This window comes from Hesperophylax consimilis, chromosome 19, assembly GCF_061612785.1.
Source record: "Hesperophylax consimilis isolate HC1 chromosome 19, BYU_Hcon_1.0, whole genome shotgun sequence".
Classification (NCBI taxonomy): domain Eukaryota; kingdom Metazoa; phylum Arthropoda; class Insecta; order Trichoptera; family Limnephilidae; genus Hesperophylax; species Hesperophylax consimilis.
Window position 1 is genome coordinate 5,791,129 of NC_142854.1, and position 23,619 is coordinate 5,814,747.

The 23,619-nt window shown below is 36.8% G+C and overlaps 1 protein-coding gene across 3 annotated transcripts in view; it reads left to right on the forward strand.

Moving 5' to 3' along the window:
• The window catches only part of Ctr1A (Copper transporter 1A), a 60,270-nt gene that overhangs the window by 23,293 nt on the left and 13,358 nt on the right, over nucleotides 1-23,619 (forward strand). For all 3 annotated transcript variants that reach the window (XM_089642883.1, XM_089642885.1, XM_089642884.1), the window contains exons 2-3: nucleotides 17,768-17,988; nucleotides 23,233-23,292. In XM_089642883.1, coding sequence (XP_089499009.1) covers nucleotides 17,797-17,988; nucleotides 23,233-23,292 — 252 coding nt within the window. In that variant the 5' untranslated portion in view covers nucleotides 17,768-17,796. The remainder of the gene's footprint in view (nucleotides 1-17,767; nucleotides 17,989-23,232; nucleotides 23,293-23,619) is intronic.

The window sequence follows — 23,619 nt, forward strand, 5'->3', positions numbered from 1 at the left end:
AAAACAAAAAACAAAAAAGTCAACAAAAGAAAAGAAAAGAAAAGAAGCATTATTAAGTAAGTTGGCAACAATAATATTCTTCTGTTAACTAAAGTACAAGGTACCTGTGCTGGCTTATCAGACACAGGCATAGGAAACCATACTGATAAGCAGAGGCGGTTCCTTGGTACGTGCATTTGTGCATTGCACTGCTTGTCTTCAATCTCCACATAACAAATTACAACGACATCTGTGCCCCAGTGATCGATGTAAGAAATTCGTAATTCCCGTCAGGTTATTATTTGAATTATCTTCTAGTAAAAAAATCCCGTCCAAGAGCAAGCGGTCGTGCATACCCAGATATGCACAAAACCAACTTTTACCATACTACTAAAACAGCGTCGGGCAGTATCGAGACAGCCCGAAGTAGCCGAAACGGTGACATGAGCGAGACAGATTACACTCTTAACGTCAAATTACGTGTTAGAGCAGTGCAGATACATAACCCATCCGTGCATTATCGAAGTGTTTTGACGGCGAGTGAATTTTGCATCACTTTGATCATGCGTAATCCAATGCGTTTGGAATGGATTCGCTTAGAAATACTAATGTTCAATGTTAACGCAACAACATTAACACATTGGAACTCGTTCGCGGTGAAATCAAACGGTTTCGCTATATTTTCAACGATGAATTGAGAGTCCTTTATTTTCGAGATAATTTTGTATTATTTAATCAGTTATTTTACAAATATGACTTAGAAGATAGAATGAATTGCAGTAGGTGTTCCCATTCATTAATTTGCTCCACCTAAATTACAGACTAGGTATATTTTAAAAGTGAAATGCACTGCTGGTAATTACAGTCACGGGCCGCTTCTGCTGATAAGATAAAGAAATAAGAAAAAATAAAAAATAACTAGATAAAAAAAGGTAAATAATAACCGATAGGTAAGTAGATAATATTATAATAAAAAGTAAGTAAGTAAATATTTTAGCTAGACAATAATTAAAGTAAATATTAATACGATAATTAAGTAGATAATAATAATAATAAGTAACATAATAATAAATAACCAAAAGTTATTTTAGAAGTAAATAAGTGCATGCGCAGTAAGTAAATAAGGATTGTATCGAAACAGAGCTTCCACAAGGAATTATGATATAAGCGACAACATGGGTGATCCAAAATCATCATTCTCAGCTAGTACGGAGATTTGTTCAGGTGTTACTCGCAGTATTTAATTCTAGCAAAGACCAAGATGGGTTACTCGCAGTATTTAATTCTAGCAAAGGCCAAGATGTGTTACTCGCAGTATTTAATTCTAGCAAAGGCCAAGATGTGTTACTCGCAGTATTTAATTCTAGCAAAGGCCAAGATGTGTTACTCGCAGTATTTAATTCCATCAAAGACCAAGATGTGTTACTCGCAGTATTTAATTCTAGCAAAGACCAAGATGGGTTACTCGCAGTATTTAATTCTAGCAAAGGCCAAGATGTGTTACTCGCAGTATTTAATTCCATCAAAGACCAAGATGTGTTACTCGCAGTATTTAATTCTAGCAAAGACCAAGATGGGTTACTCGCAGTATTTAATTCTAGCAAAGACCAAGATGGGTTACTCGCAGTATTTAATTCTAGCAAAGACCAAGATGGGTTACTCGCAGTATTTAATTCCATCAAAGACCAAGATATGTTACTCGCAGCATTTAATTTTAGTAAAGACCAAGATGTGTTACTCACAGTATTTAATTCTAGCAAAGACCAAGATGGGTTACTCGCAGTATTTAATTCCATCAAAGACCAATATGTGTTACTCGCAGTATTTAATTCTAGCAAAGACCAAGATGGGTTACTCGCAGTATTTAATTCCATCAAAGACCAAGATGTGTTACTCGCACCATTTAATTTTAGCAAAGACCAAGATGTGTCACTCGCAGCATTTAATTTTAGCAAAGACCAAGATGTGTCACTCGCAGTATTTGATTCTAACAGAGGCCAAAAATACGTGATTTTGCATTGTTTTGCGGACACGGTTTCATTTCTACATACACTTCATCACAATCTTCTCAAGAACCCTGATGATGGACACTGTAACGCTGGCCGAAACATTGGCAAAAGAAGGAAACGCAACACGGTATAATAACCCAAACATTAAATAAAGTAACAAACTAAACATAACGCTGTTTCCCGCAGGGGTAGGCAGAGATGACAGATCGCAAAACAACTCGTTCTTGGCACACACTCCTTGCCTCATTTACATTCATACATAAACGTATCTGGTATATCTCGCCATGCCTTCCTCTGGCGTCCCAGACTTCAACCATTCACATTCGTACCATACATTATCCTTACTGTTCTTTCTTCGTTAATTTGCTATACATGCCCAAATCATCTAAGCGTCCCTTTCTTAATCTTACTCGTTAGGCTTACATCAAGTAAATCACGACTACAGGTACATACTTTAGATATATCAGATCATTATCATTTTCGAGTAGTTTCGAAATTATTAAGCAGATAATCAACTTCATTGGCCTCTCTGGGGCCCAGGAGTCGATAGTTCTTGAAAAATCGCATTATTGTTTTCCGATCTTAGTCATAATTCGGTCAATAGAAATAATTCATTGCGAAACATGATTGGTTTTGTGGAATCGCTGGAATGCGGTTAGTGGAATTCCGGGCATTTCTAGGAAGTATAATAACGCCAGCTGGCACGAAGAAGGGGAAGGTGAGGGGCTGTATAGAGGGAGGCGACGGAAGTCAATGGTGAAGTGAACGGTTTCCCAACCTACATTATTATATTCATTATCACGTTTTTAAACCGCAAAGGTGTGTTTTTACAAAATAATAATACAAATGTTTGTTTAATTCTGCTGAACAGAGCGGTGAGTGCAGTACTCTGTCTGACATATAAAATCATACGTACAAATGAGTTACATTATATAAAATTGAATATTGATAAATAAAATCGGGACGAGTCAGCGCATTGCGTCAACTAATTGGCATTTTACTCTAACTATTTGGCATTTTACGCTAACTAATTGGCATTTTACTCTAACTATTTGGCATTTTACGCTAACTAATTATTTGTCATCTTTTTACTAAACTATATTATTTGGACATCCACGGTTTTTGCATGCTTATTTTGTTTTATATTTAAAAAAAATGATAAATTTATTGTAATATATTATGTTTATTGCTGATTGCGAACGAGTATTATTACTGTTTGGTATTGCAAAGGCCAATGACAGATACTTTTAAGTGATCTATGGTTATTTTCAACGTGTTTCAATTGTTTGACGAGTCAGTAGTCTTGTCTGGTGACCAGATCTGAAACCCCAGATATTTTCCAACCTTTCTCTTCCTCATCGCCTTTCCTTTCACACTCCCTTCAGGTTTACAACATAACCCATTTGGGAATGCCAATAAGGAAGTTGAGTCCATTTTTTTATTTTTTTTTATCAATGTTCGCATTCAAACTTAAATACTGGTATTTTTTATTTTTTTTAAAGTTTGTTTTCATAATTAAATTAATTCTCAAAGTTTAACTTTTACTAAGCCCGCCAAAACGAGCGGTAAGAGGCGGGGTGTGGTGTGACGTCATTCGAACTGTGAAAACCACGTCGCTTAAGCATTTTGTATGGAAAATTTTTTAATTCTTCAACTAGGAATTCCAGTAATTTTTTTACCAATGTTAACCGTCTATTAGAATTGATGTTATTAAAAAAAAGAAAATTGATTAAGATTTCATAGTTAAATTAATATTTTAAGTTAGAATATTTGCTTTTCTCGCCCGGTACGGTACTTGTACGGTATTGCCGTCGCTACTTGTTGACGTTCCCCGCGCGAATTCAGGACCACCGCGCAGAAAAGTAAAGACCGAAAGTAAAATAACGGTTTACAGCCCAGTTCACTGTGAGACTTTTCTGGGCGGCCGGCGGCCTGAAGTGTATCACATGCTATGTGACATGTATAATAATAAAAACTTCTAAGTTATGCAATAAACAACATATTATTATAAAGCACTATACGAATATGTATCTTTATAAATCCATTTCATATAATAATAACAACAAATACGTACATATATTTGACAAACCCAAATAAACCTTTGGCCTATACACCTCTCTCATCTAAACCGACCATCTCTCATGTAATAGAAAGAGATGCACCATAGGTGATCCGTTGTACGTACAAGTCACGACACATGTGACGTCAGAATTCTTTCGACCAATCGTGGAGCGTATACAGTCTATTGCTATTGAATGCTTTTCAAGAACGTTTAACTAATTCTAAGAATAATAATATAGAAATATATTTATATATTTAGAATCGATATTTTTTGATCTACATGAACATATTTTTTATAAGTCAAAATATTTTTCACTCAACTTCCTTATTGTCTTCGACCATTCTTGTGCAAATCTCTAAATACAGGGTTTTCCAATAAGATGTGTTATTTTGATATTCAAAGAAACTTTTCCCGTAAAAGATCAATGGTTTCGTTGCTTGTGTGGCACGTAGCGCCGTCTTGTTGAAAGTAAACGTTGTCCAGATCAATACCATCCAATTCCGGCCATAAAAAATCATTGATCATCTCTCGATAGCGCAATCCATTCACCGTAACTGTTGCTCCAGCCTAATTTTCGAAAAAGTAATGACTCCGCCGGACCATAAACCGCACCAAACAGTCACACGTTGAAGATAGAGAGGCTTTTCAACAATAACTCTTGGGTTTTTATTTTATTTTTATTTTATTTTATTTTATTAGGAACATTAACAGGTTTATAACATAACATGCATAGAGAGAGAGAAAAAATAAGTAAAAGAATTAGGTTACAACCCAATAACCAATGTTCACATCATGCAATAAAGATAAAGAAAGTTAAAAAGCAATAAACAAACAAAGAAACCAAAGAAAGGTTAAAAACAAAGAAATGTTAAAAACAAGGAAATAATAAGAGAAAATGTATATATATATATATATATATACACGTATAAACACATACATACATATATATACATACACATGCATATACACATATAAATACATACGTACACACATACATATACATAGTTGCATACATACATACGCATACATGCATGCATACATACATACATACACACACGTACATTTGATATTAAATACAAATAATATGTAAGAGTGATAATGAATAAATGATGAATGTAATGTATTAAATTTAGAAAAGGGTTAATTATTACAATACTCTGTTAACAATTTTTTTAAAAGCTCCTAAGGTACACGACAGGATATCAGCATCAAAATAAGTTTTATTATAATGATTGCAAGTTCTTAGTAAGAAAGAATTTTGCCTGAGGCTCGTTGAAGCAATTTCGATATGAAACAATGATTTGTCTCTAGTTTTCTTACTTGGAATCTAATATTGATTGATGACAAAAGGTCTGGACAGACTTTTCGAGCCCCAGATGCGACAATTTTGCTTGTTGACGAAGCCACCGAGGTGGGAATGGGCCTCATCACTCCAGATGATTTTTCGATGGAATTCTAATAATTAATAATAGTGAATTTTAATAATTTCAATGCGTTGTTGAAGCGTGTATCGTTACATTTTTATTAATGGCGTAGTTTCTACTTTGCAAATGTTAAAAAATGACAGCTTCAAAAGTAACATCTACCGAAATAGCGGGCTATTCAAAATAATACCTCTTATTGGAAAACCCTGTAGTATAAAATAATGTTGCTATCCGCGTCTGTCTTTTTGTGCGCTTATTTATGTTTTAGTTATTCTAAACTAAGTTATTCATCGGATTTTTATATGGTTTTCATTATCATTCAGAGAATTTCTTCTGGAAGGCCTTCATATATATTACGTTGATATTATATTTATAGAAATTAGAGAAAATTCGATATTTTATTACAAAGTCGTAAAAATATATTTTCGAGCACTACACTGCTAACGCTGTCTAAACCTTATGAGATACATCAAAATAATGTACCACGGAATTGTATATCTTAAAAAAGCCTACAGAAAAATCTATGATGGTTTGTATCCATCTACTAAGGATAACCCCAAGCAACGCCGGGAACAAGCCAGCTTGTTTCACAATAACAAATAACTTAGGAATTGATCTTTTTTGTAGACATCAATTTTTTGTGTTGTCCAGTCTAAAAATGTATGGCTTGTGACTGTTGTGAATAAAAATGAATGCCCTTTCAACATATTGACATTGAAATACTTGAGTTATTTTGCTGCCGTGATTTGCCTATTTACTATCGGCCATCTTAATGAAAACGCATTGAGTAGTTGTCAATTGTATAGATCTGGGTCAACCATAGTATAAGTCTTGTAATTATACTTATTGAAAGACAGTCAGAAGATGACTTATTGGATCTATTATTTCAAGGATAGCCCCATAATTTGAGTAATTTGTTTTCACTCAGATTGATCGATTAAAGCGCTCCTGTACCAGATTCTGAAAGTATCTCGTATCGCGTTAGATCGCGCCACGTACGGGTCAGAGGAAAGGATTGGATCCTCTCTCTGCCATATGAAAACCTGTTATCCCTGCAGGATCGTACTGTCCCGATCCAAAATACAATATATTACGCACTGTTGTACTCCCCAACTTTGGTTATGTTGATGTGTGAATGTAAGTGGGGCCTGCACTTCGACGATTTTAAAAATCGAATCACAAATCACTAATCACTGTACAAGCACACGGCGATCAACACTGGTTTTCCACAGTGTTCACGGCAGATTATATTAATAGTTACTGATACAGAACTTTCTTCTCATTGAATTATCACGTCGTGATAAGGCTAAAGCCCTTTGCAGACTTATTGCTGCCTACAACAATGCGCAGACCCAAGTAAAGGTTTGAGTGCTTTGTAATTGGCGAAGAAAAGAACGGAGCTAGCGTGAACCGATGGCGTTACGAAAAGCATATTACTCTGTTTTCTGCCAATCTTGAAAAATGTTTGATTGAAACTAGATCTAATTTCGGTTTTAAAATTCTTAATTATTATAACTATCAAATTACGTAATTCTTATATTATTATTTTCTTATCATGACTGTCTTCATCCTGCAGGTTTCAGCTCTTCAGCTATCTTCATCTTCAATGCTCTTTTACTTGTACTAGTCACGTAGGTACTTGAATCTTCCTTTATTTTCTTATCATGGCTGTCTTCATCCTGCAGGTTTCAGCTCTTCAGCTATCTTCATCTTCAATGCTCTTTTACTTGTACTAGTCACATAGGTACTTGAATCTTCCTTTATTTTCTTATCATGGCTGTCTTCATCCTGCAGGTTTCAGCTCTTCAGCTATCTTCATCTTCAATGCTCTTTTACTTGTACTAGTCACGTAGGTACTTGAATCATCCTTTATTTTTAGTTGTACACCAATGTTTTACAGGGAATTCAGATGCCAAAAACATTACGAAAACAAGACGTATTAGAATGAACAAATACTACAATTAATCTATCTATATACGAGAGAATTTAGTATGCTTTAACGTTTAGATATATTTCTTTTGACCAGAAATACCTCGGGGTCCCCTGTTTGGACATGTTTTAAAAAATTATAATATCTTTTTGATTTTCTACAACATCATTTTTTTTATTTAAAAAAAAGTGACCCAAAGATTCCTGGGTTACGAATAACCTGACAATATTTGAAAATCTCCTACTACCACCACATTAAGCGGAAAATGTTGTTGTGATGGATGACTTAGCCAGCCGAGGAATTGAACACACTAGGCCTGGGTGGGACCCAAACGCGATGTCAACTCAGCCACCGACCGGTCAATTGTATCAGTATTAGTTGCCCTCATGAAATCAGAATCCAAACGTTGTTACTTGAAATGGATTTAGCGGTGTTTTGTGACCAGATCTGATTCCTTCTATTTCCTACTCTTCCCCACTCCTTTCAGCCCCCCATCATACCCCATGATGTCATGGATGCCAGAGCCCCTCTGGCCCCCGACACATAACATCATCATCGTTATCATCAAATCGGGTGAGTTGTATGGTTGCATCCCAGCAGAATACAACAAGAGACCATATTATATGAATCACAGCGCGGCTGCGAGGAGCAGATGAAATAATGGAGCATGTAATTGAGACGATCAGTTAAATAATAACTAATAACAAAACAAGTGGATAATTGAGCTGTTGGCAATACGACACCACTCCCGATAGAAACAACGCATACCGCAGTAATGATACAACACAATATTATGCTACGTATACATCCGCGAGCCGAACTGAATCTCAACTTGTAATTCGTGGTACGGTTCGCAAATGTATACGTACCCTAACATCGCAGTGTTTTCGGGTGGCGGCAGCAGTGTTGCAATTGAAAAAAACGCGGGATTTTCGAATTGATATTAATACGAGTATATTTATTATTATTTTATTTCCTCGATGTAGACACACAGTGTCCGGAAACTCATGATACTAGAGGTAAACTGGTAAAAATCTAAATTACATTGCAGTCGATTTTGTAGTAGGTATGTATAGTATTTTTTGTTTTGTTTCGAGCTTCAGTTTGCGAGTAATTCTATATTGTATACTTTTAAAAAACGCCAGTTCAACATATGGCCAGAGGAGCACAATGTATAAATAGTAGGAAGAGTCCATACTAGTTGTTTACAGAATGATAACATCTTTATCATTACTTACTTGGCTATAATTCCCCTTCATTATCACACTAAGCAGCTAACACGCCATATTGTATGCAATATGCAGCTACACGGATTGTGCAGCGAAAAATATTACGACATAATTTAAAACACGTAATATTATGTTATTATAATATCTCCAGATAGATTACAGATTTCTTCTTTACCAGAAGGTAAATATATATATAATATAATAATTACAATAGCGTATTATCTAAGGTTGATATTTTCAGTTGCGAAATTAACAAATACAAGAGGTCCATAAAATAATGGTTCCATGATAACTCAACACAGTGACAATTCAACAAACTTTTAAAAAGTGATATAAAGTTATTAGAAACGAAGAAAAAATGATTTTTTTTAACCTAACCTAACCTACATAACCCAGTTAATAAAGTTTTTGTTTCGTCACTTTCCATGACTTTATATAACTTTTTAAAGATGGGTTGAATTATCAGTGTGATGATTTATCCGGTTACCAAAATAATATTTCTCTGATGGTTTGTGAATAATGTTTATGTCTCTATGTTTTATATCTCTATTATGATTTGGTTTATATCTACAACCTCTCTCCATGGCTATAAATGTATTGTTTTGTAAATTTTTCGTTTTATATAATATTTTGTTTTGTATAATTTTTTTCATTCATATTCCTTCCTCACAAATTTAAATTATGCTGTCTCAGTTAAAGTCACAAGGAGGAAATCCATAATTGGTTTTATTTTACTAAATAACACTTATGTACAAACTGATTAAATGTAAACTGTCGATTTCCCAAAAATTAATAAATAAATAAATATCCACAAACTCTTAGTACAAGCGGGAACCGCTGAATCTATGTAACATAAGGAATATATACATATATATATTTTGACCTGCCGTCAAATTGCTTTGGAAAAAAAATTGAAAACAAAACAACAAAAAATCGATCTGAGCATTTAATTTTTTTAATACTTTTTTCGATTTATTTCGGCAACTAAGGGGTTAAAAAATCTTTTGGGGCTGGGTCTACACTTCAACGCATTTAAGACATTAAAGAGCTGATATTAACCCCCTTGCGAACGATTTTTTTGACGAACTTGACCTTAAAAATTCCATCTTTGGACCCAATTTACTTGAAAACGAAAGCTCAAAACAAAAAAGTAGAAACATGCAATCGATGTGATGTAGATTCACCAGTTTACCGTTTGTACTATGAGTTTCACGACACTGTCTATGGGGGGATTAACGCGCGACACCGCTATGGGAACCCGGCGCACTAGTAATCTCGGCTACTAACCGCTACTACCAAACGATGCCTACGCCAATACTATTATGTTAGAAAACTACAAAATACAAATACTCGTACAGCGGTTAAACCCGTATTTTTGTTTCATTGCCCGAGTCATTCTCTTATCTGAGTTTACCGTAAACACACATAATGATAACAATTGATATGTGTTTAGCGCCATTTTCGTCAAATATTACTTCAAGGTCATTGTACACATAGTATAATACAAAAATAAATGTTTTGCAACAATAGTTAAGGTTCCGTAGTAAGCTTTCAAAAAGAAGAAGAAGATGGTTTGAAAGGGAGGGTGACCGGGTATCTCATCAAAATGACAATCCAACACACTTACAAAGAGTGATATAAAGTCATGAAAAGTGATGAAACAAAAACTAGGTTAAATAGTTACCTACACTTTTCATGACTCTATATCACTTTTTAAATGTGTGTTTAATTTTGATGAAATATCATGGAACCGAAAGGGAGATATGTAAATACGAATGTTAGAGGGAGCGCGCTGATATTAAAATACGACAATAATTAAGCGAAAACTGAAAATATTTAATAAAAAACGACTCGTTTACAATACAGCAAAAATCTCTCGACAAATGTCTAAATTTGCATTTAAAGATACACCGTGAATTTTTTCATGCCTCTAACATATTAAATACCTGGACAGAATGTGTTTTTAATAATTTTTTATTTTATTGATTTATTGTGAAAAACAGTATAATCCATTTACATTTCACAAATAACAGTTTATAATAAGTAAGTACATACATTTATTTGCATGGGTAAGTACATCAATACTATCTGACTAACCAGATTTGTTAAATAGTATGCTTATTGCCATCTTAAATTCTCTTTGGTTCAAATTGAAAATGTCAATCACAGAAGAAATGTGATTTAACAAAGTAGTTATTCTCCCCAAAGGCATGATCATTGGTAGGTTGGTCCTGCCCCTTGGAAAAATAAATAATCTGTGCTGTCTACCTCTGATGAAATTATCAGGGACATAAAAAGAAATTCGTTCCAGAATATCTGGATTGCAAATGTGCCCATTTAGCAGCTTGTGCGCCACTAACACCATTGAAATATTTCTCCTAACGTCTAGACGTTCTATCCCCAGCATTCCGGTAAGAAAATCAGAGGGATACAATAAAGGGTAATATCCGAACTCTTGCATGTAGAGGTATCGCATAAACTTTTTTTGCACCTTTTCTACATCATTTGAGTAAAGGGCATTTTCGGGTCCCCATATTATCGATCCATTCTCAAGAATGCTGCGAACCAGAGTAAAATAAAGCATTTTTATGACTGCCGTATTCGTAAAAGATTTCGAATTACATATAACAAAACCCAGCATTCGCATTGCAGAGTTGCACACCGAATCGATATGAGTTCGAAAAGTCAGACGCGTGTCAAAAGTGATTCCTAAATCCTTCGTTATCGAAATATGTTTTAGAGAGGTACCAGACATTTTATAGTTAAATATAAAGTACGCTTTGCCCTTGTAATGCACATAATTGTACACTTGCTACTGTTAAAATGAAGTTTATTTTGATGACTCCACTCTACTATACCGTCGATATCGATTTGTAGACGAATGGAGTCTTCATTTGTCATTATACAGGTGTATAGTTTAATGTCATTCGCAAATAACAAAAATTTTACAAATCTTATAAACATCCCTATGTCATTAATAAACAATAAAAATAATAGTGGTCCTAAATTAGACCCTTGAGGGACCCCAGAATTTGTGGCGTAGAGTTTCGATGTGAACTGCCCGTAAACAACGTATTGTTTTCTGTTAGACAAATAATTATGAAAGAACAAAAGCAGCATGTATGAGAAGCCGAAGCTTTCAAGTTTATTCAGTAATATGAGGTGATCTACTTTGTCAAAAGCTTTCGCAAAATCATTATATGAGACATCTACTTGTTCGTTGTTGTCCAATATATTTGAGACGTAATCCGTAAATACCATTAAGTTGGTCGTTGTAGACCTGCCCTCTCTAAACCCATGCTGCTGGTTTATGAGAAATGGTTCTACTTTATTTATATTTATATTTATATTTATATTTTGTTTATTGCAGAAACAAACAGTACATAATTACATAGATGACAATAGTTACAAAATTATAAAAGTTAGTACAATAATTGGTACCAATGACATGTCGCTGACATATATGCATATGAGGTATATTATACATTTTACGGTTAAGTTACATTTTTAAGTTAAGTTAAATTAGTGTGCTGGGGAAGGAGAGAGGTGTGTTTGAGTGTGTGTGTGTGTACGTGTGCATGTGTGTCTGTGTGTGGTTGTATGTGTTATGTGGGCGAATTCAGTGTGCTAAAAAAGTTTTTCTTAAATAGAGGGAGAGAATCAAAAAATATATCGGTATTTGTGCTTATTTGAATTGAGTTGAATGTTTGAAGGATGCGAGAAATAGGGGAATTGGCTGCAGCGTTTGTATTATTACTAGTTGTGTAAAAAAGGTTGGTGTGTCGAGTTCTTTTAGATGGGGTGTTAAAATTTATTTGGGATAGAAGTTCTGAGCAGTCTATTTCGTTGTGTATTATTTTATGGAGAAATGTCATGTCAGCTACCGTTCGCCTGGATTTCAGGGATTGGAGAGTGCAGATGTAATTATTGTTGTATTTATAACCTAGGTACTTAATGAATGTATTTTGTATGCGCTCTATATTATTGACATAGTAAGTGTATTTGGGATTCCAGACAGGCGATGCATATTCCAGTGTACTTCTGACTAGTGAGGAATAAAGCATTACTAGGGTACGTGGATTTTTAAATAATTTACTCAGACGCAGTACGAAACCTAACATTTTGTAAGATCTGGTAGTGATTGAAGAAATGTGCGTATTAAATATAAGTTTACTGTCTACGTAGACTCCAAGGTCCTTACATTCGCTTTTTGAGATCACGGGTTCATCGCGGAGTGAATAGGGAAAGTTAATTATATGCTTGTTTCTGGTGAAGGACATGGTGTGGCATTTTGAAACATTGAGGTCCAAATAATTAGCTGTGCAATAGTTGCAGAGCCTGTCTAAGTCACTTTGTAGCTCTCTACAGTCCGATAGAGAGATGACCGTTTTATAAATTTTCATATCATCTGCAAACATTAAAAATTTTGAGTGTTGGAAACATGAGCCTATGTCGTTTAAGTATATGTTAAAGAAAAGCGGACCAAGGTGAGAACCCTGAGGAACGCCCGAGGTTGCGTTGATTATTTTGGATAAGACACCATTTATTGAGATAACTTGACTACGATTACTAATGTATGACTTAATCCATCTAAATAAGTCACCGTGTATTCCAAGACGAGTAAGTTTATTTAAAAGAATTGAGTGAATAACGCGGTCGAAGGCCTTTGAAAAATCGGTGTACATAGCATCGACCTGTACCCTTTCGTCCATATTGCTGTGCAAATAGTTGACAAATAGGACCAGGTTAGATGTAGTAGACCGTTTAGTATATACGTTTTTGTATTACGAGTTCAAATAATTTGGCCGGTGCCGAAAGAATTGCCACAGGTCTGTAATTAGATACACATGATTTATCGCCGTTTTTGTGTAATTTTCGTAGCATTCTTTGCGATTTTTTTCTATTGGGGGAATTTCATATAATTAGCGTTTCAACACTAAAAATGTATAGATATTATCTAAACACATTCTTTGCGGGAAACGAGAAAACTCGTCATTTGTCACTTTTACAGTAAGACGCGGGAGAAGAGTTTACTCGTTTTGTTGCGCAAAGCGGTAAGGAGTGGGAAACTTGTAAACAAGGGGTTCTAAATGGGTGCGGGGTCATGTGTTTTCTATTGTCGGCGGTACCCGATCTATCTACCTGTCAATACAATGAGTTTGAAACACAACAAAAAAATAAAATCGTTGTCGCGTATGTTCCGCTCACAAACTACGCAGTGAAACGCGGTACATGTGCAATTTTTACAATGTGCCCCTGCATAAAGGAAAGTGTTTCGAACGCTATCACACATTGAAGCACTATTAGGTTATAGTTTTTTTTATATGTATTGAAAATTTCTAAATAATCTTGTAATTTTGTATGAAAAAATTTCGATATGTTATTTCGATTGTGAAATACTGTTTTTTCTATGATTCCCAAGAATCTGCGGCCCTCAGGTGATAACTCACAAAAGCGGCGCTATAAAAATTGTTCAATTATTATTATTATTATTATTATTAAAAAATAAAGTTTTTGTTCATAAAAAAAGGAATTACACATACATTGCTAAGTAAATAAATAGAGACATCTTTTTAAAGTAAAACACTGAAAGTTTCATCGAAAAATATCATAAGATATGAATATTTTGCGGAAAGTCTAATTTTGGCGCTAAAATTTAAAAAAACACCCGCGCTTCGTCCCCAATTTGGCGGTAAAATGCCCGACCATATAGTGTTAAAAACAACATATTTTCACTTCAAGTGCGCTTAACTATACAAACTTTAAAACGGTAATATAGTATTAGTACGTCGACCCAGTGTGTTTCTTTCTACCTTAAAGCACGTTTCAAATGTGCTATTTGATTTCAGAAAATGAAATTCAGAAGAAAGTCGAATAAGTACATATATTCAAATGCGATTAATGTTTCCATATTATTGTCTATTTGTTACAATAACAATAAGTTAGCGTAATATTTTAAAGAAAACTGATGTCGCTATTTTACAAAATACCTTTCGACTGTTAGACCCCTCAGACAGGGCAATTGAATTATCTTCGTGATTGAGATTGATTTTAGGGAGATGTGTAGATTATGCGTAGAAGTGATACCGTATTGCGTTAGTCAATACTCTTATGGCCAGTATTTTGAAATAATGTTTATTTATTTATATACAATTTGTACATTTATTTATAACAATTACAGGTAATATAGCCTAAGACGTTATAATTGTACCATTCATGCAGTGTATATGCAATGCCAAAAATCTCGCAAATGCGCTATAGGACACAAAAAATAAATCTATTTTTTTATCTACCGCATTCAAAAAGCACGTAGCTCTCCCCACAGGTGAGTTCATAAATAAATTAGTGCGGCTTGCTCTACTATATAGAAGATTGTGATGACGTCCTCGATAGTGAGACTCTGGTACAAAAAAATTTAACTGGGCCAGTATCTCATTATTAGATAAGTGACCGTTTATTAGTTGAAAAACATATTTAAGCAAAGCAATACCTATTTAGTACCGGTATAACCTTCAAGAACCGGATACCGAGATTATTTAAACCCAAAAATCAATCACTATATTGCTTTTGGCCAAATATATCAAATTAGTTATCTGTTTGAAAATAATGTTTGCTCATTTATTTGTGCAAGCTTCCTTTTAATAAACGTAGAATCGTTATTTTTGTTTATCTTATATTATCAAAGATATACTAATTAATTGCTTTATCAACTGTTATCCCGCTTGTATGATACATAGATACAATTATATTTTATCTGATAAAGATAAGACTTTATCATGCCAGGAAGGAAATCGTAAAAAAACATATTTTTTAATAATATTATACATAATACATGTTCTACACTCATACCGTGAAACTTTTGGGGGGGTAATTGATTATTCATTAAATTATCATAACTTTCTTATTTTTGTGTGGTTCGTATAAAGCATTCGTATACTCCGTGGTCGAGGGGTAATAGCTCGACTAGCAATCCGGGTCGCGGGTTCACATTCCGGCGGGTGCAAGAAAATTTTATCTGATGAATTTGTGTTCTATTCTATTCAGAATTGAAAAGTTGCTTGAAACGCCTTTAGCCGTATTGGTGACCAGATCTGAATAGCCAGGTACTCCCCACCTTCCTCTTACCCATCTCCTCCCCCTCCCCATTGCCTTCAGCGTCACAACATACCCCGATTTGTGATGCCATAGTCTCTTCAGATAAACCTATCTTATTTTTTTATTTTTAATGTGCGACATCTGTTGACTTCTCTGCAAGTCTAGAATGAATATTAAGTTTTTTCGGAATAACTTTATTGAGTAAAACCTCAAATTGTAATATTTAAATATTGAAGACAATATTAGTTGATTAGAAGATTTACAATTTGAGGTTTTACTCAATAAAGTTATTCCGAAAAAACTTAATATTCATTCTAGACTTGCAGAGAAGTCAACAGATGTCGCACATTAAAAATAAAAAAATAAGATAGGTTTATCTAAAAGACGCTGTCTGGATTGCATTTAGTTCGGGTTGAATCTTGCGATCATACATAAAGATAGTTGCCAATAAAAATGTGCGGTGAAAAAATGAAGACAATGTTGGTAGTTCTTATTCGAAGTATGATACAGTTAAAAAGTGACCGAGTAGGATAGGGTCCCATTAGCGCAGTTGGTAGAGCATTGTCCCGGAAAGACAAGGGTCCTGGGTTCGAGTCCCAGATGTGACTGTTTCCTTTTCTGATTTTTCTGTTTCAGATTTTCGTTTAAGAATCACTAATATTGTCTTCAATATTTGAATTTATATCACTTTCAAAAGTGTTCTGATTTGTCATGGAACCCTTTGACCAGGGCGATACTGAGAGTAAGGTCGAATTTGAAGGTCGTTCATTTCAGGCAGTGCTTCGCCTTAGTATACAGGTAAATAAAGCCATTTATATCTACTTTTGGAAAATATTATAGGTCCAACCCTGTCTGCTGTCCGTTTTATCATATTAATAATCTCATACAAAAACACTTGAACATTTATGTCTCACGTCTATGAAGAAATATTATAAAATATAGTCCCGTTCGAGAAAATAGATTTTGTTTTAAGCGGATATTTCTTTGAAAATAGATATATTTGAATTGGCATTTTTACACAATACTAAACCCAACAACAATTTGGGAGGCGGGTTCGGGTACCGCCGCCCTGGGAACCATTTATTGGATAACCATCACCTCTGCCATAGGTCACCCTAATGGTTCGCTACGTTTGGTGACTTAGCAGGGGTGCCCGTGTTTTTCAGGTGGCGTGTGTTCAGGTTTCGCCTGCCCAGCAGCTGTGTGGCGTCCCGGATCAGGAGAGGTTGGTTTGGGGAGACCCTTTGACCTCTCTAACTGACCTTCGCTTTGCACCGCAGCGGGAAGGATAGATCATTCGTCCGTCAGACACACTGATCCCTAGATTCATACCTTTTTTCTTCCCAGAACTTCCTCTCCTTTCTTTCCTTAAAAAGATCCTCCCCACAGCATCCCCAAAGATTACCTAAGCCCTGAGTTAAAATCAGCGTTGAGCCATTTAGTGATGTTTTATGTGTAAAACATATGTATTTTATTACATTACTTATGCATTACGAATGCAACAAATAACTCACCAATTACTCACGCTAACACAAACATATACAAACTACAAAAAATTACTACATTTCGAAATTTTTCATGATTCTTTGCTAACATGCAAAACTAGTTTATATAAATTTTTAGCATGATATATATTACATATTTGTAAAAAGCATTAACTTTGTGGCTCATCATAATTTACAATAAAAACACATAAATTTGTTATTGACCACTTTAATTAAAATTCACAAATCATTACAAAAAACCAACAATTTCCAGTGCCATAAGTGTAGCCTTTCTACGGGTCTAATATAGTTTTGTTTCGGTGAAATATTCTTCCACACAAACGATAAAAAGACGGCGAAGACTTGTTTCACATTTTTTTATACTTATATTCTTATATACAGTTGGGACCCTAATAAAGAGATTGGTATAAAATATTCATTTAAAATTATCGTATAGCAATATCATTCCTGCTATTCAAGTAGGACCGACGTAAAAGAAAGAATAACCCTTCACGATGGAAGTGTGTTAATATATTATATTTTCTTTCGTTCCAGATTGCTTCTAGCCTTCTAAAGTTTTGGCGATGGATCACTCGGATCATGATTCGCATTCTGGTCACGATATGCACACAGGTCATGACATGCATGCAGGTCACGACATGCATGCAGGTCATGACATGCATGGGAATCACGGGTCGCCTGTGCAGGATGTGATAGGGGCTGTCACCGAGGCTGCTGTCAACTTTGTTTCATCCACTGGTCATGCACATGGACACGTAAGTTTTTCTTGGATCATTGATTTATAATGGATGCTAATATCAGCCCTGATATACAGGGTTTTCCAATAAGAGGTGTTATTTTGATATTCAAAGAAACTTTTCCCGTAAAAGATCAATGGTTTCGTTGCTTGTTTGGCACGTAGCGCCGTCTCGTTGAAAGTAACCGTTGACCATCCAATTCCGGTCATAAAAAATCATTAATCATCTCTCGATAGCGCAATCCATTCACCGTAACTGTTGCTCCAGCCTCATTTTCTAAAAAGTGAGGTCCAATGACTCCGCCGGACCATAAACCGCGCCAAACTGTCACACGTTGAGGATAGAGAGGCTTTTCAACAATAACTCTTGGGTTTTCCGAGCCCCAGATGCGACAATTTTGCTTGTTGACGAAGCCACCGAAGTGGAAATGGGCCTCATCACTCAAGATGATTTTTCAATGGAATTCTAATAATTAATAATAGTGAATTTTAATAATTTCAATGCATTGTTGAAGCGTGTATCGTTCCATTTTTATTAATGGCTTAGTTTCTACTTGTCAAATGTCAAAAAATGACAGCTTCAAAAGTAACATCTACCGAAATAGTGGGCTATTCAAAATAACACCTCTTATTGGAAAACCCTGTATATGGCAGTGAGGCATGGACCTAGCAGACTCTGAGCAAGGATGAAAGTATATTGAATGCTGTCGAAATAAGATAATACTCTTTTGGGAAGCTGTGTGGAGGGTCTTTTTAAGTAAAAGAAGTTCTGGAATGGAAAAGGGTATAAGAGGTGGATAGGAATATGGAGGTCGGTGTGTCCAGAAGTGATGGACTTGTGAATCTATTGATGAGAGGTCAACCGGCCTCTCCTGATCCGACCCGCAACGCAACAGGCACCCCTGCTAAGTCACTCAACGTAGAAAACCACTTGGGGTGACCGATGGCAGGGGTGTTAGTTATCCAACAATTGGTTCCTGGGGCGGCAGTACCCATAACCGCCTCCCAAATTACGATAATGTTTTAAGTATTTGAGTTGATCGAATAATATTTACAATTTTAAATGAGTAATCAATACGTTTATTTGAGTCAAGTTATTTGATTAATATCTCTTGAGTCTGAGTCTTTTTTAAATGTTTGTCTTGAACAAAGATTTTTTTTTTTTTTTATATATTTACTCCACACAGGAGGCCCTGAAGAAAATAATTTCCCTCAGGGCCTATGTCATCTATGGGGATGCTGTGTGGAGGGTCTTTTTGTGGAGAGGAAGGAGTGAACATGGGTCTTGAAGAGTCCCATGTTGTAGGAGGGAGGAAACACAGAGGCCGGCAGTTCGTTCCACAGCCGAGCTGTTAAACTAAATAACGAATCGTAGAAGCGACCCGTTCTCATGTGACAAGTGTCAACTGTGTACAAATGTTGGGCGCGCGTTTGGCGTGTATCCCGACTACGCACCGGTGCCGAAGGGATCAATGACGCTAGTTCCTCAGAGCATCTTCCATTGTAATACCGATAGAACAAGGACACAGCATACCTACCTGACGCCTGTGCTCTAAAGATTGCAGTCCGTTTGTTAAGATTGGGGAATTTATCAAACGGACCGCCCGTTTCTGCACAGAGTCAAGGGTTTTTTTCAGGTATTTTGGGGCTCCAGACCAGAGATGGCTGCCAAATTCGACAGTAGGGCGCACTTGCGATTTGTACAGGGTGAGCAGTTGTGTACTATTAAAGTATCTGCGGGCCCTGTACAGTACGCCCAGCTTCTGAGAGGCCAACTTTACTCGGGCTTCGATGGAGCCCCCGTACCTGAGCTGGTCACTTATAGTTACACCAAGCATATCAATGGAAGGCCTGTTCGGAAGATTGCTTCCGTTGAAGGAGACTAGATTATCAGTTGGATCCCTTTTAGACGTAATCAGACAGGATTGGGTCTTTGAAACATTAAATTCGACGAGATTATTTTTACCCCAAGAGGAAATACTCTCGAGATAACCGTCCATTCTCTGCTTCAAAGCCCTCCGAGCCGTTGGAGTTTGTGTGCCCTTTGGGGGCTTATCAAACAAAAAGCTATCATGAACTGTACTGTCATCCGCGTAACAATGAATCGGTGCACATGTCAAAAGGTCATTGATGTGCAACAAAAACAAAGTCGGAGACAGAACCGATCCCTGTGGGACGCCAGCATTTATGGAGTGCGAGGAAGAGGTGAAACCGTCAGCAACCGCCTGAATCGACCTATCCCTTAAAAAGTCAGCAATCCACGTACACAGGGATGCGGGAAGTCCGTAAGAATGCAATTTGTTGACAAGTCCTCGGTGCCAGACCCGGTCAAAGGCCTTGGATATGTCTAGTGCGACCGTTTGGGTCTCACCGTGACGTTCCAGGCACCGCCCCCAAACATGCGTCACATACGCGAGAAGATCACCGCACGAGCGGTTCCGCCGGAATCCGTATTGACGGTCGTTGATAATTTTGTTCTTCTCGAGGTATGTGAGCAGTTTGTCGTTGATCACACGTTCCATCACTTTGGACAGAACTGATGTGATCGCTATGGGGCGGTAGTTGGCCGGGTTGGAGCGGTCACCTTTCTTGGGAATAGGGTGAATTACCGCTTTTTTCCAACCAGAGGACACAGTGCCACACTTCAGTGACATTTTGAAGAGCTTTGTCAAAACTGGAACTATTTCCGCAGCACACCTCTGAAATACCAGGGCAGGTATTCCATCAGGTCCACTAGCTTTGTTAACATCGAGCCCCCGTATGACATGGAGTACATCCCGATGCCGGATCCTCAGCTTTTTCATATAGAAGCCGCAGTGAGGAACCGACGGCGGAACAGCACCCCCGTCGTCGAGGGTCGAGTTTTCCGCAAACATTTTCCCTAATAGGTTAGCCTTTTCGGTGGCGGTGTTTGCTAGTGAGCCGTCAGGTCTGGTAAGAGGTGGCAAACTGGGTTTGCAAAAATTTCGACCTATTGAGCCCGCAAGCGACCAGAATGCTCTGCTGCCATGCGGGCAGGCAGCCAGCTTTTTGCTGATCTGCAGGTCGTGTTCAAATTTTGACCTATTAATGATTCTCTTGCATTCCTTTGCCGATTTGTTGTATGCTGATCTGCTTTCGGGCGTTCGAGATGTGTTGTAGGCTCGGTAAGCCGCGTTTTTTCGTCGAACTGCTTCGGAGCATTGTCGACTGAACCACGTCTTTGAGCCCACACCAGTTTCTTTAGTAGTCGATTGTATGAAGCCATCCATCGCCGATTTGATGACTTCACCAATCTCCTGGGCACATCTTGAAGGGTCCGAAGTCCGAAAACAAACAGCTGACCACGGAAAAGCGTTGAAATGGGCCCGCATACCGAACCAATCTGCTGACCTATAGTGCCACACTTTTCTCCTCAGTCTCTCATTGGTTGGTCTGAGGCTAACGGGGATTGATGTCGTCACTAGGCAGTGGTCAGATGATCCCAGAGGCGCTGTGACGTCAATCTTATAACCGTGTGGCACAGTAGTTAGAATAGGTCTAACAGATTGGAGCGGTGAGTCTGGACACCAGGAACCCTTGTAGGCTCCTGAACTAATTGCTCTAATCCGTAGCAAATGGCAAAAGATTCCGCCTGTCGGCCAGCCGAGTCCGTTGGGCCTGAGAACTTCAACCATGGTTCGTTATGAACATTGAAGTCCCCCAGAACAACAAACTCGGCCGAAGGGTAGCGGGGCAAGAGATCATCAATAGTATCGCTCAAATGTTTGAAGAGCTCGGAAGTGTCTGATTCGCTATGGTTCGGTGAGCGGTATAGACATGCGTAGAATCTTGCCGTACTGGCAAGATTGACGCGCACCCACATTACGTCGAATCTGGAGTTTTCCAGACTCAATAGTCGTACACAGTTGACGTCAGCTCGACTATAGAGGCAGACTCCTCCTTTGAGTCGGAATTTGCTTGCGAGGGTAAAGCCCGGGCAGTCCAGATAGGAGGAGTCTGGCGGCTCGGCTATCTGAGTTTCGGATAGGAAAAGAAGGTTGGGACGTTGGGACAAAAGATGGTGATGGACGGAATTTAAATTTGTGTGCAGGCCGCGAATGTTGGCAAAATTTACCAACAGTTTTGGCCCGCACCGATGTACTTTATTTCAAATGGAAATGCAAAATGCAAAATGGGTATTTTCCATTTTGCATTTTAAATGCTTTTCTAAAAACCGTTTTGCATTTTGCATTTATGCTTTTCTCAATGCATTTTCCATTTTAAATGCTTTTTTGCAACATTCTTCCTACTATCTCCACTCATCTTTTTTTCATAAGCCCCAAATATCAGTCGGTCCTCAACCTCGCTATGAGAGATAATTTACATTTGTCAAGTTGCTCCCTGGTAGGAGCCCTGGCAATTGAGTGATACCATTACAAAAAATACTGATTCAAATACTGAACATGGGGCCATGACGCTGTAATATTAAATGTTAGATAGCAGTTTCTATGTTTTTTACGTTGGCAACATTAGTCCCGCGCAAATTTTTTGTGGTTTCATAATCTCTAGTCGTGGTGTTTTTGGATTTACCATCATGTAATATGTTTGTTTTACATTGATGTCCATTATTAAATGACAAAATTGTTTAAAAATTCTATAATTATTTTAATTGTTTGACCTGAGAAACCATTTTGCATTTTCAATGCATTTTGAAAATAGGTATTTTGCATTTTGCATTTGAAATGCTTTTCTAAAAACCATTTTGCATTTTGCATTTTCAAATGGAAAAGTTTTGACCCATTTCCATTTTGCATTTCAAATGGTTTTGGGTACCCATTTTGCACATCTCTGGTCTTGAAGATACATAATACTGTTTTGTGTTTTATTTTGATTTGTTTAATCACAACAGGAAAGCACATTATTTTATGAAGCACAGTTTAATGATATTTTTTATAAATGTGTTTCCTCCACTAGCTTGTTTTTCTATAGGTCGCACAATTCATAAATTGGTTTATAATATTTTTTATCTGAATACATTGCTCCCCTCTGTACGGAGCTAGTGGGAAGTACCCGACTATTCAGATCTGGTAACCAAACAAAGCAATAAAGCATTTTGAACATTTCCATTCTGAATGGCGGTCTTTCACCAGGGAGATACTGAGAGTATCTTCCACCCTGAAACATGTCGCAAATGTATTACATATTAATTTATGAAATTTACGTGCACGCCTTTCCACCACATGATGGTCGTTTCTGCTATTGATTATAATTTAATATATTGTTGTTGTTATTGTGATTGCAGGCAGAGGGCCATGCGAGGGACACCGGACACACAGTGGGGGGACACGCCATGTCTATGACGGTAAGGCTGTTATGATGTCCCCACTACATATTGTTATGATGTCCCCGCTACATCATTAACAAAGCCAATAAAATGCTGGGATTTATAATTCGCATAGCAAAACCCTTCCACAACATAAACACTCTATATTCCCTTTACACCTCATATATTCGCTCGCACCTGGAACACTGTACACCGATCTGGACTCCTTTATACCAAGCCCATATCGAAAGAATAGAAAGAATTCAAAAAAAAATTTTAAACTCATAAATTATAAACTAAACTTACACTTCTCAAATTATACCGAATCCATTAAATTTCATAATTTTAACTCCCTCCAAACACAAC